Source organism: Neoarius graeffei, chromosome 1 (assembly GCF_027579695.1).
Source record: "Neoarius graeffei isolate fNeoGra1 chromosome 1, fNeoGra1.pri, whole genome shotgun sequence".
Taxonomy (NCBI): Eukaryota; Metazoa; Chordata; class Actinopteri; order Siluriformes; family Ariidae; genus Neoarius; species Neoarius graeffei.
The window spans coordinates 29,816,047-29,832,664 of NC_083569.1; the positions used below are offsets into that span (position 1 = coordinate 29,816,047).

Below are 16,618 nucleotides of genomic sequence, written 5' to 3' on the forward strand. Positions count from 1 at the left end.
GTCATCCTCTCCGCCATATTGGATAGGTCAAAGCAGAGAATAAAGATTAGTTGCGTTTAACTGTACCAACAGGTTTGCCGTCCAAACGAGATCACATGGGATTACCTTTCACAGGTGAGACTGGAAAAATACTTTTCATTGTATTTGGTCATTATAATGTAATTTTACGAACAGATTTTCCTGACTTTGTGGCTAATATGAAGTCTCGCGCATAATAGTTTATGCGCATGCGTCCTTACTTCTTCTATTGTTCTGGTGTCTCCGAAGGGACCGTCTTACAAACGATGGCATGTGTATTGCATCGTTTTCAGCAAGCGTTGCGTTGCCATATGGACCTGATATTTTACTGCTCGTTGCCCATTTGGACGCGATATATTTTTAAATAACATCTCGTTGCCGTTGTCGTGTGGATGTAGCCTCAGACTTGAACCACCAGTTGGATCTCTAACAGCAACAATCAGCCATCAGAGTACCTGTAAAATTTTCTTTTGTTTCCACACGGACTCTATCCTATTCTCTGCAGTGGCGTGTGTTCTTGATACCGAGTCTTTTGAAAAAGACAAGAAAGCTCTTCAAATTCGTCCTCAATCGTTGGCTTTTTGTTTGAGGATGATATTGAACCTTTTGCCACGGAGAAAGAAGCGGACGGATTTTTTTTTTCCTAATTTTTTTTTTAAATTAGGTTGGCTCATTGGTCTAGGGGTATGATTCTTGCTTAGGGTGTGAGAAGTCTCAGGTTGAACTCCCAGATGAGCCCAGGTTTTACCTTAAATGGTCGATCTGGACTGGGGTATCAAGGATTTCACTTGGCTGAATCATTCTTAAAGTGCTAGTCTAATGAAAGTTACATCAGAAAATCCTTGGCTTGCTGTGTGTGATGTGCTCAAATACACTGTGAAGTTGGCAAATAAATGAAAAATTGGTTTGGAAATTTTTTTCTGCACCTGAATTGAGGAATGTGTAAAGGGCATTAGACACTGGATGCTTATTAATTTCCATCTGCTTAACTCTGACAAAACTGAAATACTTGTACCACATGCAGCTAGAAGCAAGTTTTCTGATTCCACAGTAATTCTGGATGGCCTTTCTGTTTCTTCATGTGGAGCAGTAAAAGACCTCGGAGTGATTATTGACCCCAGTCTTTCATTCGAAACTCACATTGAGAAAGAAGCAGACGGGGTGGGTTTTTTTTTTTTTTTTTTGCTTGTTTTGCTGTTGAAGAGTAGGTTGGCTTGTTGGCCTAGAGGTGTGATCCTTACTTAGGGTGTGAAAGATCCTGGGTTCAACTCCTGAACAAGCCCAGGTTTTACCTTAACTGGTTGATCTGGACTGGGGAGTCAGGGATTTCACTTGGCTGAATTGTTCTTCAAGTGCTCATCTAATGAAAGTTACATCAGAAGATGTAATGTGTGTGATGTGCTCAAATACACTGTAAAGTTGCTGGGTAAATAAAAAAGTTGGTTTGTAAAATGATTTTTTGCATCTGAATTCTGTTCAAAAAATCACTAAAAGCTCGTCCGCCATTATTAGTTCGCAGCGATTTACAGGTCAGTGGCGCTGCACGCGTGACATTTGCGCCAGTCCGTTCTTTTGTTTCCACACGGACTCTATCCTATTCTCTGCAGTGGCGTGCGTTCTTGATACCGAGTCTTTTGAAAAAGACACGAAAGCTCTTCAAATTCATCCTCAATCATTGGCTTTTTGTATGAGGACGTCATCGAAACTTTTGCCACGGAGAAAGAAGCGGACGGATTTTTTTTTCCTAATTAATTTTTTTTTAAAGTTTGGCTCGTTGGTCTAGGGGTATGATTCTTGCTTAGGGTGCGAGGGGTCCCGGGTTCAACTCTTGGACGAGCCCAGGTTTTACCTTAAATGGTCGATCTGGACTGGGGTATCAGGGATGTCACTTGGCTGAAACCAGCCGAATCATCTGCACTTTCAGCCAAGTCAAGATCAAATTTCTTTCGCCACATTCAAAGCAGCACATCTGTGAAAACAGCCACTATTTGGATTAAACCCACAACCTTGGCACTGTTTGCAACAATGACCAAATCAACTAACTGCACACTGCTTTTCTGCTGATATGCTCCTCTGATGAGCTCCGAAGGTGAGCTATCACAGATTCCTTTCAGTTTGCTTGGCTTTATTTCTTGAATTGCCCACTGACCTCAGAATCTCCAACTCACATTTTTCAACAGGCTTGTCATAGTCCCACCATCCACTATGAAATTCTAACTCTCGCTCGAGTGCAAAGTCAGCTGAGACAGCTTTTACAAACTGAAAATATGATGCTTACCTGCTTGTATTCTTAAAGCTGCTGGTGAAAAGCAAGCTGCTGTTGTGAAAAGGCACTTTTCACCACCTTCCAGCCAACTGCTCTCATTGAACAATGAAGCAACAAATGCTTCCTGAGGCATGCCCCAAAAGGGTGAGAAGCATGCCAGGGACTCCATGTGAGGAGATTGGGTTGTTTTAGGGGCAAAACCCGTGAAGCTTCCCACCTGGTATTCATGCAAATGGGAGTCAGAATACACTCCCCCAGAACAAAAGTCTGCTCCTGGGCAGTCGCTCACTTGAAAATAAACAACCAATGGAAACTCAGGCATGGTTCCAGAGAGCAATGAGCAGGCCAGGAAGGGCAGGTTGGGGAGCTTCTGGTTAGTAGTTGGACAAACGCTCAAACATAGCAGGGGAATTAGCTCAAGTGGTAGAGCGCTTGCTTAGCATAGGCAGGGGCCCAATCTTTGAGCTCTCGGCGCATGCAGGAAACATCACGAAAATAAACGCCAACGGAGTGAAGGGGATTTGGTGAAATTCTACTGTGGGCTTTTTGTGTGGAAGTGTATTAATGTTGTGTTTGAATTGAAAGTTTGCAGGTTGTCGCGCCGGACGGGATTCGATACCGCGACACTTCTACATGGGGGTCTGGTGATCTTCTCTGTCGTTCTGAAAAAAAAAAAAAAAACAGCGCAGCGCGTCATTTGTCGACTCCTCCTCCACGAAGAACAGCGCAGCACATCTCATCTCCCGACAGACTCCTGCATGGGGAGGGATTGTCGATCTTCTCCGTCTCAATTTTCAGCGTGGAAAAAATAAAAAGAAAAAAGAAAACCGCGCAGCGCGCCATTCATCGATGCCTCCACCATAAAAAGAGCAGCGCGGGATTCTTCGATGCCTCCTCCACCGATGCATTCATTTGTTTATTTGAAATGTTTATCTATGGCTAACTGTACTCTAACTTATGGCAATGCAATGCTATGACAAATGGTGGTAATAAAAGAAAATGTCTTTACCTTATATTAGCAGTGACAAGAACTGTGTATATTAATAGTAATGCTTTCCCATGTTCATGTTAATTGTTTGATGGTAATAATAAAGTGGCACAGACACAATATGCTGTTTTTTTTTAGCTGCTACAACTGTTGACTTAGGATGATACACAGGATACAGTAACTTTATAGTAGACCTAATAGGGAGAGGTGTTTCTCCTTATATTAGTAGAATTACTACTAAAAGTTTGCCAATAATAATTATCTTCATATAGTCAGTCCATTTAATGTTCAGGTTGTTTGATGGTGAAGTTAAGTGCACAAAGACAGTAACACAATATGTGGTGTATTTTGTATGATAAAGGTTTTTTTTTATGATGATACACAGGCCGAGACAAATACATCTGAGTGCAATCAATCACTTTTAATGTATCTGAAATTGGACAGTAAAAAACAAGAGATGAAACATCAAGTTTAAAAACCAAGCATGTATTTAATCACTCACACAAACCAATGTACAATTTACAGGGAGAAATGTGCATGAGTAAAGGGGGAAGGTTGTCAGGAAAACTATGTACATGTAAAAACTACATAATATATGTGGTATATACACACACACACACACACACACACACAAACACACTATATACAAGCAATAGCAGCAGAACTTATACACACACTATATACATATTGTACAAGAGAAGAACTACTTTTGAGCTCTCTGTTCTTCCAACCACTCTTCAACAGACTTGCCACCTGAGGCCTGGGAACAGAAAGTCGCGCTCCCAAAGCGACTATGCCCATACTCTTTAGTCTTGGGTTTGCCACATTGGCTACACATGTTATATGTCGCACCCCTTACATATTTTCTTTTCTCCGCACTACCACTGGCCTCTTCAGCGGCTCGCCGACGCCTGTTCCTCTCTGTGTACCGTGAAACAGGAGGTGGTGGGCCAGCGGGAGGAGGCGGCGGGCCAGCGGGCGGAGGTGGCGCAGGTACAGATGGGGCTGCACCAGGTGTTGAGGCAGCCAAAGTCGTGGCTGGGAGCTGGAGAAAGGGAACAGGTGGTGCAGGAACAGTCATTGCTGGGAGCTGTACCAATGTACCAATGGGACAATTATGAGACCATTATTGTGTAAATTTGAGGGAAATCAATAAAAAAGGGGGAGACCTACCACTGAATAAGTGTCCGCTGGTTGATTTGAAACAACTGAATTGTTGTATCTGCCATCAACCGTGGGCTGGCGATGATCAAGTCACGGATGTGGTGGTAATCATCCAGAATTCTGGTCCACCTGGGAGTGGAAACACCGGCCTTCCTGGTAGTGCACTTGTGCAAAGTGCACAAGCGTGTGCACATGGCGTCTACCAAGCGGCTGGTACCAGGCCACTGAGCCGGCCCCCCAGGGTGACCTATCAAGCTGCGCTTGACGCTCTCCACACCCGGTGTGACTCCAGACCGCTTCGGTGCCTTGAATCGACCAGACGACAGCCGCTCCTGGTGACGTGGCTGGTAGTCGATCCTCTCCTTGTCGCTGTCTGGGAGTGCCACCCACAGCTGGATGACCTCGGTCACCTGTGGCTCAGTGAGGTAGGCGGCATCTCGCAGGTCCACCAGGTAAGCAGCCAGCTCTTGCACTTTGTCCCACCCAGGAATGCCATCCGGTCCAACGACGACGCCCTAAATAAAAAAAAAATTAAAAAGTATTCATTAGTAGTGGTAAATGTAAAATGTAGTAACATTAACTTGGAATTGAAATATCTGTTAGTGTCTTACCTGAGCCCCTGAAGTGGTGGGGGCAGCAGTAGCAGCAGGGTGCAGTCCTTGACCCGACGTGGACGGAACGGCGGCAGCAGCAACTGGACGCTGACCTCCACCCGTGGACGTGGACGGCAGTTCTGGTAGAGGTGGTGGTGAAAGTGCCCGACGCCTTGTGGTTGAGGGCCTCCTTTCAATGTCATGGTCATCGTCAGTCAGCACAGGAACTGTGATGTCCTCTGTCTCCTCCTCAAAGCCTTCGTCCTCAATGTCCTCGTCATCAATGTCCTCCACCAGCTGGTCCTCCTCCTCTTGGTTGTGGAGCGTTGGAGTAAGTGATATGCCAGTCTGGCTGTACAGGTACTCCATGGCCAACAATTCACCTATGAAAAGTAAAACAGAAAAACAGAAAATTGTTCATATTCAAGTAATACATTAAAATGTAACTATATGATACACTGCCTGAGGTAATTTTGTCCTTTTTGAATAAGTGATCAGTGCTAACCTGTGTAGACTCCAGGACTGCGGTACTGCTCATCCCAACGTTTTCCCAGAACGGCTTGGCTGAGCCGATCCACGGCCTCCTGCAGAACACTGCCGTAGGTGCGCATGGAAGTGGGTGCTTGAACAGAGTCCTTCATTCTGTCCTCGTTCCAGCGCATCAGTCCTTCCAGAAGATACGCCTGGAAATGCGAGGCGCTGGCACTGGTTCCTGATGGATAAATACATGAACACAAAAAAGTCAGGACCCCAGGTCACAGAATTATATGCCATGCTCCTCCTGTTATAACACAATTTCCATTACAACCAGACATACATTACAAAAGGAGTGTTACGCTCACATCACAAGTGAGAAATAATGTAGAGGAGGCATGGAGCCAGTTCACTTATTTTACTTTTCAAAGCCAGCGCTACAAATTCAACCAAAGAGTGAAACAAAACAAAAGCCAGAATATGAACTTTAAAGTCCTTCAAAGAGGCACGCCGCTCAAGATTGAAGGGGAGGCACTGAGAAGGACGTCGTCTTGCCCTCGCTGCTCTCTCCTACATAGAAAAAAGAGCCAGGTCATTTTGAAGGAGCATCAGGTGGACCCACGCGTCCCTCGTCAGCCTAATCGGCTACATCTTGCACACCTGAGAAGACACAAAAAAAAGCAGGAGGGCCGAAAAACCAAGACACGCCCTTTGGGCCGCCACAAGAAGTCATATCAAACTATTAATAAAGTACCCCCCCCCAAAAAAAAAGAGAAAGTAAATACCTGGGATAAACCTAGTCAGGTGAAGATGGAAAGACTCCAGGGAGGTGGAGCCACGGGCACACCTGTAGCAGTTGAGCACCACGTCGCCTTTCTTCAGGGTGCCCTTGGAGGAGGCATGACGGCTGTTGGAGGAGGCATGGTGGCTGCTAGAGGAGGCATGGTGGCTGCTGTTTGCAGCTGTGTCTCACACTCTTGTGTGGCACGCACAAGTTCCTCATCGTCGGCCTCAGAAGGGCCTGGAGCACAAATAGTAAAATTGTTAGGTAGGCCTACAGTTACACACAGACAAATGTACACAGAGACAACACACAGACATGAATGTATGGAAGATGGTGCTTGCTTACCACAGAGGAAGCGCAACTGTTGGGGAATGGGTTCTGGGCGCCGATGTGCAGTGCTGGAGCCAGACAATTGCGGTGCTGGAGCTGAAAAAAAAAGACCGGAAAGATAAGGCAAAATGATTAACGCAACATACTGCATGCATGCATATTAACAGTTGGTGAATACTGAAAACCACTTACAGGGTTTCACAGGTGACACAAGTTTTTTGGCCAGCTGTGAGGGAGGCAAGTGTTTGCCACGTGCCAGCAGAGCTTTTACAGAGGCAGGCGTCCGTGGACCCGTTTGGATGGTGGTAGGTGACGGGGCAGAAGAAGAGGCGCTGGCACTGGAGGCTGGAGATGGCTGATGCTCCCTGGTACTGGTACCCTCAGCTGACCGTCTTTTCAAAATATATGCCTTGAAAAGGGCCATGTTGGTGTTGGGCCGTGCATTTGACTGTAGCACGTACCTGACGAGTTTCTGGTCCCCGTGGCTCTGGTCCTCGTACACCTCTTTCAGAGAGCGGCCCTCAAAGTCTCCAAACTCCAACAACAAACAGCCCGTGTCTCCTGTTGCCTGCACTTGAGCCTGAAGCTCTTTCTTCTTGGCATATTTCCCCACTTCTCCAGGCAACTCTTTAATGTGCGATGTGTACTGAAGAAACAGTTGCTTATTTTCTGACAGAGGGTTTGGGAGTGCTGTTTCATTGGAAATGCTATGCAGCAAGGCTAATGCGTAGCCAAGCGAGTTCTCCAGAAGCCAAATGAATCTCTGACCCTGGTATTTACCAAACTGTAGCAGACAGTGAGCCAACACCAAAAACTGGTCAGATGGATCTCCCCCATTGCTCCTGACAAAGTTGGATGCCTCCTTCAGTACCTCCTCTTTGGGTTGGGCCCTTGCAGACACTTTGTTTTCCAGGCGGTTGGCCTCGCTTGTGGGTGCCATGAGGAGCCGGGCTGATGTGGCTGACTGCCGACGGAAAACTGGATACGCATGCATTTTCTGAAAGAAAGTGAACATAGGCTGTTAGCTGTAGTCATCTTCAAAACAACTATACTATACTACAATAAATGTATTACGCCATGTAATTTAATTTAATGTAATTTCTACTGATTACTTGTCTACCCTTACTCTTAAAATAGCTGGACCTGTATGGGGTAGTAGTAAATCATGTAATGATTTAACCAATGAGTTTCTCCTCATGACCGCAAGATCTCGTAATTAGGCGACTGTAAAGACTGTTTCTTTTTTAACACGAATAAAATAAAATCTGCTATTTTCGATATTCAAACCGCTTGAGACATTAATATGACGGAATATACTAGAGCATACATCAACGTCACATATTCTTCTGTTTACTCGACATTCGGTAGCACTGTTTACAGTCTTTACATCTGCACATTCCTCATTGAATCGGCTAAACCATGGTCGGTTTTAAAACAAATAAACCGTTTTGAGTACATACAAATACATTTCAGTACGCAGTTTGCCTTTTACATTTAATCGGTTTAGTCTGATTAAACAAATGCGACAATTTCCCCCTTCCTCATACAAGTAAGCCAGATTTCAGGTGGGCAGGCTGTTTGTTTGACCATTTAACCCGTTTTCACCAGAAATGAAGCACAACAACACATTTTAAACCGTTTGGGTTTAATATCTTTTCGTATAAGTAAAAGATTTCCTTTACACCTACGTTAATGGTAGTCAATTACCACAGGCAGAAGAACAACACCGTGTATCACGAAACTTTACGAATTTTACACTCAGCATTTTATGTAAAATCAAGAATCAGTAGCGACTACATTTCTCCGTATCATCCACCAAAAATCTCAAAGTTACATATACATTTACCTAGGAGAAATGCAAGTCCACTTACCTCGTTGAATCGCTGTGATGTTCCGATCACGAATGACAAGAGAAAGAGCGGGCAGGGCCTAAAGTAAGCCCATGGGAGGCAACCTCATTGGTCAAAAGTAAGCCCACTGGCCCAAAGTAAGCCCATGGGAGGCAACCTCATTGGTCAAAAGTAAGCCCATGTCGGACCTGATTGGCCACTGTGGGCTTACTTTAGCGGTAACAGTGAGACACAGTAGGCGCAGGTAAGAGGTAATGGGATGTATGCCCACATTCTCCAAAGCCGCCAGCTAACTTGCATTTTACAGAGAAAAACATTTTTGTCATCTTGCAAACCAGCCGAATCATCTGCACTTTCAGCCAAGTCAAGATCAAATTTCTTTCGCCACATTCAAAGCAGCACATCTGTGAAAACAGCCACTATTTGGATTAAACCCACAACCTTGGCACTGTTTGCAACAATGACCAAATCAACTAACTGCGCACTGCTTTTCTGCTGATATGCTCCTCTGATGAGCTCCGAAGGTGAGCTATCACAGATTCCTTTCAGTTTGCTTGGCTTTATTTCTTGAATTGCCTACTGACCTCAGAATCTGCAACTCACATTTTTCAACAGGCTTGTCATAGTCCCACCATCCACTATGAAATTCTAACTCTTGCTCGAGTGCAAAGTCAGCTGAGACAGCTTTTACAAACTGAAAATATGATGCTTACCTCCTTGTATTCTTAAAGCTGGTGGTGAAAAGCAAGCTGCTGTCGTGAAAAGGCACTTTTCACCACCTTCCAGCCAACTGATCTCATTGAACAATGAAGCAACAAATGCTTCCTGAGGCATGCCCCAAAAGTGTGAGAAGCATGCCAGGGACTCCATGTGAGGAGATTGGGTTGTTTTAGGGGCAAAACCCGTGAAGCTTACCACCTGGTATTCATGCAAATGGGACTCAGAATACACTCCCCCAGAACAAAAGTCTGCTTCTGGGCAGTCGCTCACTTGAAAATAAACAACCAACCAACCAATGGAAACTCAGGCATGGTTCCAGAGAGCAACGAGCAGGCCAGGAAGGGCAGTTTGGGGAGCTTGCGGTAGTTAGTTGGTCAAACGCTCAAACACAGCAGGGGAATTAGCTCAAGTGGTAGAGCGCTTGCTTCGCATGTAAGAGGTAGTGGGATCGATGCCCACATTCTCCAAAGCCGCCAGCTAACTTGCATTTTACAGAGAAAAACATTCTTGTCATCTTGCAAACCAGCCAAATCATCTGCACTTTCAGCCAAGTCAAGATCAAATTTCTTTCGCCACATTCAAAGCAGCACATCTGTGAAAATAGCCACTATTTGGATTAAACCCACAACCTTGGCACTGTTTGCAACAATGACCAAATCAACTAACTGCACACTGCTTTTCTGCTGATATGCTCTTCTGATGAGCTCCGAAGGTGAGCTATCACAGATTCCTTTCAGTTTGCTTGGCTTTATTTCTTGAATTGCCCACTGACCTCAGAATCTCCAACTCACATTTTTCAACAGGCTTGTCATAGTCCCACCATCCACTATGAAATTCTAACTCTCGCTCGAGTGCAAAGTCAGCTGAGACAGCTTTTACCAACTGAAAATATGATGCTTACCTCCTTGTATTCTTAAAGCTGGTGGTGAAAAGCAAGCTGCTGTCGTGAAAAGGCACTTTTCACCACCTTCCAGCCAACTGCTCTCATTGAACAATGAAGCAACAAATGCTTCCTGAGGCATGCCCCAAAAGTGTGAGAAGCATGCCAGGGACTCCATGTGAGGAGATTGGGTTGTTTTAGGGGCAAAACCCGTGAAGCTTACCACCTGGTATTCATGCAAATGGGACTCAGAATACACTCCCCCAGAACAAAAGTCTGCTTCTGGGCAGTCGCTCACTTGAAAATAAACAACCAACCAACCAATGGAAACTCAGGCATGGTTCCAGAGAGCAACGAGCAGGCCAGGAAGGGCAGTTTGGGGAGCTTGCGGTAGTTAGTTGGTCAAACTCTCAACTGTGGCAGGGGAATTAGCTCAAGTGGTAGAGAGCTTGCTTTGCATGTAAGAGGTAGTGGGATCAATGCCCACGTTCTCCAAAGCCGCCAGCTTACTTGCATTTTACAGAGAAAAACATTCTTGTCATCTTGCAAACCAGCCAAATCATCTGCACTTTCAGCCAAGTCAAGATCAAATTTCTTTCGCCACATTCAAAGCAGCACATCTGTGAAAATAGCCACTATTTGGATTAAACCCACAACCTTGGCACTGTTTGCAACAATGACCAAATCAACTAACTGCGCACTGCTTTTCTGCTGATATGCTCCTCTGATGAGCTCCGAAGGTGAGCTATCACAGATTCCTTTCAGTTTGCTTGGCTTTATTTCTTGAATTGCCCACTGACCTCAGAATCTCCAACTCACATTTTTCAACAGGCTTGTCATACTCCCACCATCCACTATGAAATTCTAACTCTCGCTCGAGTGCAAAGTCAGCTGAGACAGCTTTTACAAACTGAAAATATGATGCTTACCTGCTTGTATTCTTAAAGCTGCTGGTGAAAAGCAAGCTGCTGTCGTGAAAAGGCACTTTTCACCACCTTCCAGCCAACTGCTCTCATTGAACAATGAAGCAACAAATGCTTCCTGAGGCATGCCCCAAAAGTGTGAGAAGCATGCCAGGGACTCCATGTGAGGAGATTGGGTTGTTTTAGGGGCAAAACCCGTGAAGCTTACCACCTGGTATTCATGCAAATGGGAGTCAGAATACACTCCCCCAGAACAAAAGTCTGCTTCTGGGCAGTCGCTCACTTGAAAATAAACAACCAATGGAAACTCAGGCATGGTTCCAGAGAGCAACGAGCAGGCCAGGAAGGGCAGTTTGGGGAGCTTGCGGTAGTTAGTTGGTCAAACGCTCAAACACAGCAGGGGAATTAGCTCAAGTGGTAGAGCACTTGCTTTGCATGTAAGAGGTAGTGGGATCGATGCCCACATTCTCCAAAGCCGCCAGTTAACTTGCATTTTACAGAGAAAAACATTCTTGTCATCTTGCAAACCAGCCAAATCATCTGCACTTTCAGCCAAGTCAAGATCAAATTTCTTTCGCCACATTCAAAGCAGCACATTTGTGAAAACAGCCACTATTTGGATTAAACCCACAACCTTGGCACTGTTTGCAACAATGACCAAATCAACTAACTGCGCACTGCTTTTCTGCTGATATGCTCCTCTGATGAGCTCCGAAGGTGAGCTATCACAGATTCCTTTCAGTTTGCTTGGCTTTATTTCTTGAATTGCCCACTGACCTCAGAATCTCCAACTCACATTTTTCAACAGGCTTGTCATAGTCCCACCATCCACTATGAAATTCTAATTCTCGCTCGAGTGCAAAGTCAGCTGAGACAGCTTTTACCAACTGAAAATATGATGCTTACCTGCTTGTATTCTTAAAGCTGCTGGTGAAAAGCAAGCTGCTGTCGTGAAAAGGCACTTTTCACCACCTTCCAGCCAACTGCTCTCATTGAACAATGAAGCAACAAATGCTTCCTGAGGCATGCCCCAAAAGTGTGAGAAGCATGCCAGGGACTCCATGTGAGGAGATTGGGTTGTGTTAGGGGGAAAACCCGTGAAGCTTACCACCTGGTATTCATGCAAATGGGACTCAGAATACACTCCCCCAGAACAAAAGTCTGCTTCTGGGCAGTCGCTCACTTGAAAATAAACAACCAACCAACCAACCAACGGAAACTCAGGCATGGTTCCAGAGAGCAACGAGCAGGCCAGGAAGGGCAGTTTGGGGAGCTTGCGGTAGTTAGTTGGTCAAACGCTCAAACACAGCAGGGGAATTAGCTCAAGTGGTAGAGCGCTTGCTTAGCATGTAAGAGGTAATGGGATGTATGCCCACATTCCCCAAAGCCGCCAGCTAACTTGCATTTTACAGAGAAAAACATTCTTGTCATCTTGCAAACCAGCCAAATCATCTGCACTTTCAGCCAAGTCAAGATCAAATTTCTTTCGCCACATTCAAAGCAGCACATCTGTGAAAACAGCCACTATTTGGATTAAACCCACAACCTTGGCACTGTTTGCAACAATGACCAAATCAACTAACTGCGCACTGCTTTTCTGCTGATATGCTCCTCTGATGAGCTCCGAAGGTGAGCTATCACAGATTCCTTTCAGTTTGCTTGGCTTTATTTCTTGAATTGCCCACTGACCTCAGAATCTCCAACTCACATTTTTCAACAGGCTTGTCATAGTCCCACCATCCACTATGAAATTCTAATTCTCGCTCGAGTGCAAAGTCAGCTGAGACAGCTTTTACCAACTGAAAATATGATGCTTACCTGCTTGTATTCTTAAAGCTGCTGGTGAAAAGCAAGCTGCTGTCGTGAAAAGGCACTTTTCACCACCTTCCAGCCAACTGCTCTCATTGAACAATGAAGCAACAAATGCTTCCTGAGGCATGCCCCAAAAGTGTGAGAAGCATGCCAGGGACTCCATGTGAGGAGATTGGGTTGTGTTAGGGGGAAAACCCGTGAAGCTTACCACCTGGTATTCATGCAAATGGGACTCAGAATACACTCCCCCAGAACAAAAGTCTGCTTCTGGGCAGTCGCTCACTTGAAAATAAACAACCAACCAACCAACGGAAACTCAGGCATGGTTCCAGAGAGCAACGAGCAGGCCAGGAAGGGCAGTTTGGGGAGCTTGCGGTAGTTAGTTGGTCAAACGCTCAAACACAGCAGGGGAATTAGCTCAAGTGGTAGAGCGCTTGCTTAGCATGTAAGAGGTAATGGGATGTATGCCCACATTCTCCAAAGCCGCCAGCTAACTTGCATTTTACAGAGAAAAACATTTTTGTCATCTTGCAAACCAGCCAAATCATCTGCACTTTCAGCCAAGTCAAGATCAAATTTCTTTCGCCACATTCAAAGCAGCACATCTGTGAAAACAGCCACTATTTGGATTAAACCCACAACCTTGGCACTGTTTGCAACAATGACCAAATCAACTAACTGCGCACTGCTTTTCTGCTGATATGCTCCTCTGATGAGCTCCGAAGGTGAGCTATCACAGATTCCTTTCAGTTTGCTTGGCTTTATTTCTTGAATTGCCCACTGACCTCAGAATCTGCAACTCACATTTTTCAACAGGCTTGTCATAGTCCCACCATCCACTATGAAATTCTAACTCTTGCTCGAGTGCAAAGTCAGCTGAGACAGCTTTTACAAACTGAAAATATGATGCTTACCTCCTTGTATTCTTAAAGCTGGTGGTGAAAAGCAAGCTGCTGTCGTGAAAAGGCACTTTTCACCACCTTCCAGCCAACTGATCTCATTGAACAATGAAGCAACAAATGCTTCCTGAGGCATGCCCCAAAAGTGTGAGAAGCATGCCAGGGACTCCATGTGAGGAGATTGGGTTGTTTTAGGGGCAAAACCCGTGAAGCTTACCACCTGGTATTCATGCAAATGGGACTCAGAATACACTCCCCCAGAACAAAAGTCTGCTTCTGGGCAGTCGCTCACTTGAAAATAAACAACCAACCAACCAATGGAAACTCAGGCATGGTTCCAGAGAGCAACGAGCAGGCCAGGAAGGGCAGTTTGGGGAGCTTGCGGTAGTTAGTTGGTCAAACGCTCAAACACAGCAGGGGAATTAGCTCAAGTGGTAGAGCGCTTGCTTCGCATGTAAGAGGTAGTGGGATCGATGCCCACATTCTCCAAAGCCGCCAGCTAACTTGCATTTTACAGAGAAAAACATTCTTGTCATCTTGCAAACCAGCCAAATCATCTGCACTTTCAGCCAAGTCAAGATCAAATTTCTTTCGCCACATTCAAAGCAGCACATCTGTGAAAATAGCCACTATTTGGATTAAACCCACAACCTTGGCACTGTTTGCAACAATGACCAAATCAACTAACTGCACACTGCTTTTCTGCTGATATGCTCTTCTGATGAGCTCCGAAGGTGAGCTATCACAGATTCCTTTCAGTTTGCTTGGCTTTATTTCTTGAATTGCCCACTGACCTCAGAATCTCCAACTCACATTTTTCAACAGGCTTGTCATAGTCCCACCATCCACTATGAAATTCTAACTCTCGCTCGAGTGCAAAGTCAGCTGAGACAGCTTTTACCAACTGAAAATATGATGCTTACCTCCTTGTATTCTTAAAGCTGGTGGTGAAAAGCAAGCTGCTGTCGTGAAAAGGCACTTTTCACCACCTTCCAGCCAACTGCTCTCATTGAACAATGAAGCAACAAATGCTTCCTGAGGCATGCCCCAAAAGTGTGAGAAGCATGCCAGGGACTCCATGTGAGGAGATTGGGTTGTTTTAGGGGCAAAACCCGTGAAGCTTACCACCTGGTATTCATGCAAATGGGACTCAGAATACACTCCCCCAGAACAAAAGTCTGCTTCTGGGCAGTCGCTCACTTGAAAATAAACAACCAACCAACCAATGGAAACTCAGGCATGGTTCCAGAGAGCAACGAGCAGGCCAGGAAGGGCAGTTTGGGGAGCTTGCGGTAGTTAGTTGGTCAAACTCTCAACTGGGGCAGGGGAATTAGCTCAAGTGGTAGAGCGCTTGCTTTGCATGTAAGAGGTAGTGGGATCAATGCCCACGTTCTCCAAAGCCGCCAGCTTACTTGCATTTTACAGAGAAAAACATTCTTGTCATCTTGCAAACCAGCCAAATCATCTGCACTTTCAGCCAAGTCAAGATCAAATTTCTTTCGCCACATTCAAAGCAGCACATCTGTGAAAATAGCCACTATTTGGATTAAACCCACAACCTTGGCACTGTTTGCAACAATGACCAAATCAACTAACTGCGCACTGCTTTTCTGCTGATATGCTCCTCTGATGAGCTCCGAAGGTGAGCTATCACAGATTCCTTTCAGTTTGCTTGGCTTTATTTCTTGAATTGCCCACTGACCTCAGAATCTCCAACTCACATTTTTCAACAGGCTTGTCATACTCCCACCATCCACTATGAAATTCTAACTCTCGCTCGAGTGCAAAGTCAGCTGAGACAGCTTTTACAAACTGAAAATATGATGCTTACCTGCTTGTATTCTTAAAGCTGCTGGTGAAAAGCAAGCTGCTGTCGTGAAAAGGCACTTTTCACCACCTTCCAGCCAACTGCTCTCATTGAACAATGAAGCAACAAATGCTTCCTGAGGCATGCCCCAAAAGTGTGAGAAGCATGCCAGGGACTCCATGTGAGGAGATTGGGTTGTTTTAGGGGCAAAACCCGTGAAGCTTACCACCTGGTATTCATGCAAATGGGACTCAGAATACACTCCCCCAGAACAAAAGTCTGCTTCTGGGCAGTCGCTCACTTGAAAATAAACAACCAATGGAAACTCAGGCATGGTTCCAGAGAGCAACGAGCAGGCCAGGAAGGGCAGTTTGGGGAGCTTGCGGTAGTTAGTTGGTCAAACGCTCAAACACAGCAGGGGAATTAGCTCAAGTGGTAGAGCACTTGCTTTGCATGTAAGAGGTAGTGGGATCGATGCCCACATTCTCCAAAGCCGCCAGTTAACTTGCATTTTACAGAGAAAAACATTCTTGTCATCTTGCAAACCAGCCAAATCATCTGCACTTTCAGCCAAGTCAAGATCAAATTTCTTTCGCCACATTCAAAGCAGCACATTTGTGAAAACAGCCACTATTTGGATTAAACCCACAACCTTGGCACTGTTTGCAACAATGACCAAATCAACTAACTGCGCACTGCTTTTCTGCTGATATGCTCCTCTGATGAGCTCCGAAGGTGAGCTATCACAGATTCCTTTCAGTTTGCTTGGCTTTATTTCTTGAATTGCCCACTGACCTCAGAATCTCCAACTCACATTTTTCAACAGGCTTGTCATAGTCCCACCATCCACTATGAAATTCTAATTCTCGCTCGAGTGCAAAGTCAGCTGAGACAGCTTTTACCAACTGAAAATATGATGCTTACCTGCTTGTATTCTTAAAGCTGCTGGTGAAAAGCAAGCTGCTGTCGTGAAAAGGCACTTTTCACCACCTTCCAGCCAACTGCTCTCATTGAACAATGAAGCAACAAATGCTTCCTGAGGCATGCCCCAAAAGTGTGAGAAGCATGCCAGGGACTCCATGTGAGGAGATTGGGTTGTGTTAGGGGGAA

At 45.3% G+C, this 16,618-nt stretch overlaps 2 protein-coding genes and 2 non-coding genes across 4 annotated transcripts; 2 read left to right on the forward strand and 2 right to left on the reverse strand.

The window, feature by feature from the left end:
- Window positions 1-4,441: 4,441 nt before the first annotated feature.
- LOC132884621 (uncharacterized) lies at window positions 4,442-5,691 on the reverse strand. Its single transcript, XM_060918463.1, has 3 exons — window positions 5,535-5,691; window positions 5,048-5,412; window positions 4,442-4,951 (listed from the first exon to the last, which is right to left on the reverse strand). Exons 1-3 carry the CDS (start codon window positions 5,689-5,691, stop codon window positions 4,442-4,444), a joined length of 1,032 nt encoding a protein of 343 aa, XP_060774446.1.
- A 41-nt stretch (window positions 5,692-5,732) lies between these two features.
- On the reverse strand, window positions 5,733-7,611 carry LOC132884627 (uncharacterized). Its single transcript, XM_060918469.1, has 4 exons — window positions 6,810-7,611; window positions 6,633-6,713; window positions 6,289-6,524; window positions 5,733-6,163 (listed from the first exon to the last, which is right to left on the reverse strand). Exons 1-3 carry the CDS (start codon window positions 7,609-7,611, stop codon window positions 6,382-6,384), a joined length of 1,026 nt encoding a protein of 341 aa, XP_060774452.1. The 3' UTR covers window positions 5,733-6,163; window positions 6,289-6,381.
- A 1,970-nt stretch (window positions 7,612-9,581) lies between these two features.
- On the forward strand, window positions 9,582-9,654 carry trnaa-cgc (transfer RNA alanine (anticodon CGC)). Its single transcript has one exon. It is a non-coding gene; the product is annotated as a tRNA-Ala (tRNA).
- A 4,463-nt stretch (window positions 9,655-14,117) lies between these two features.
- On the forward strand, window positions 14,118-14,190 carry trnaa-cgc (transfer RNA alanine (anticodon CGC)). Its single transcript has one exon. It is a non-coding gene; the product is annotated as a tRNA-Ala (tRNA).
- The last annotated feature ends 2,428 nt before the right edge of the window (window positions 14,191-16,618 follow it).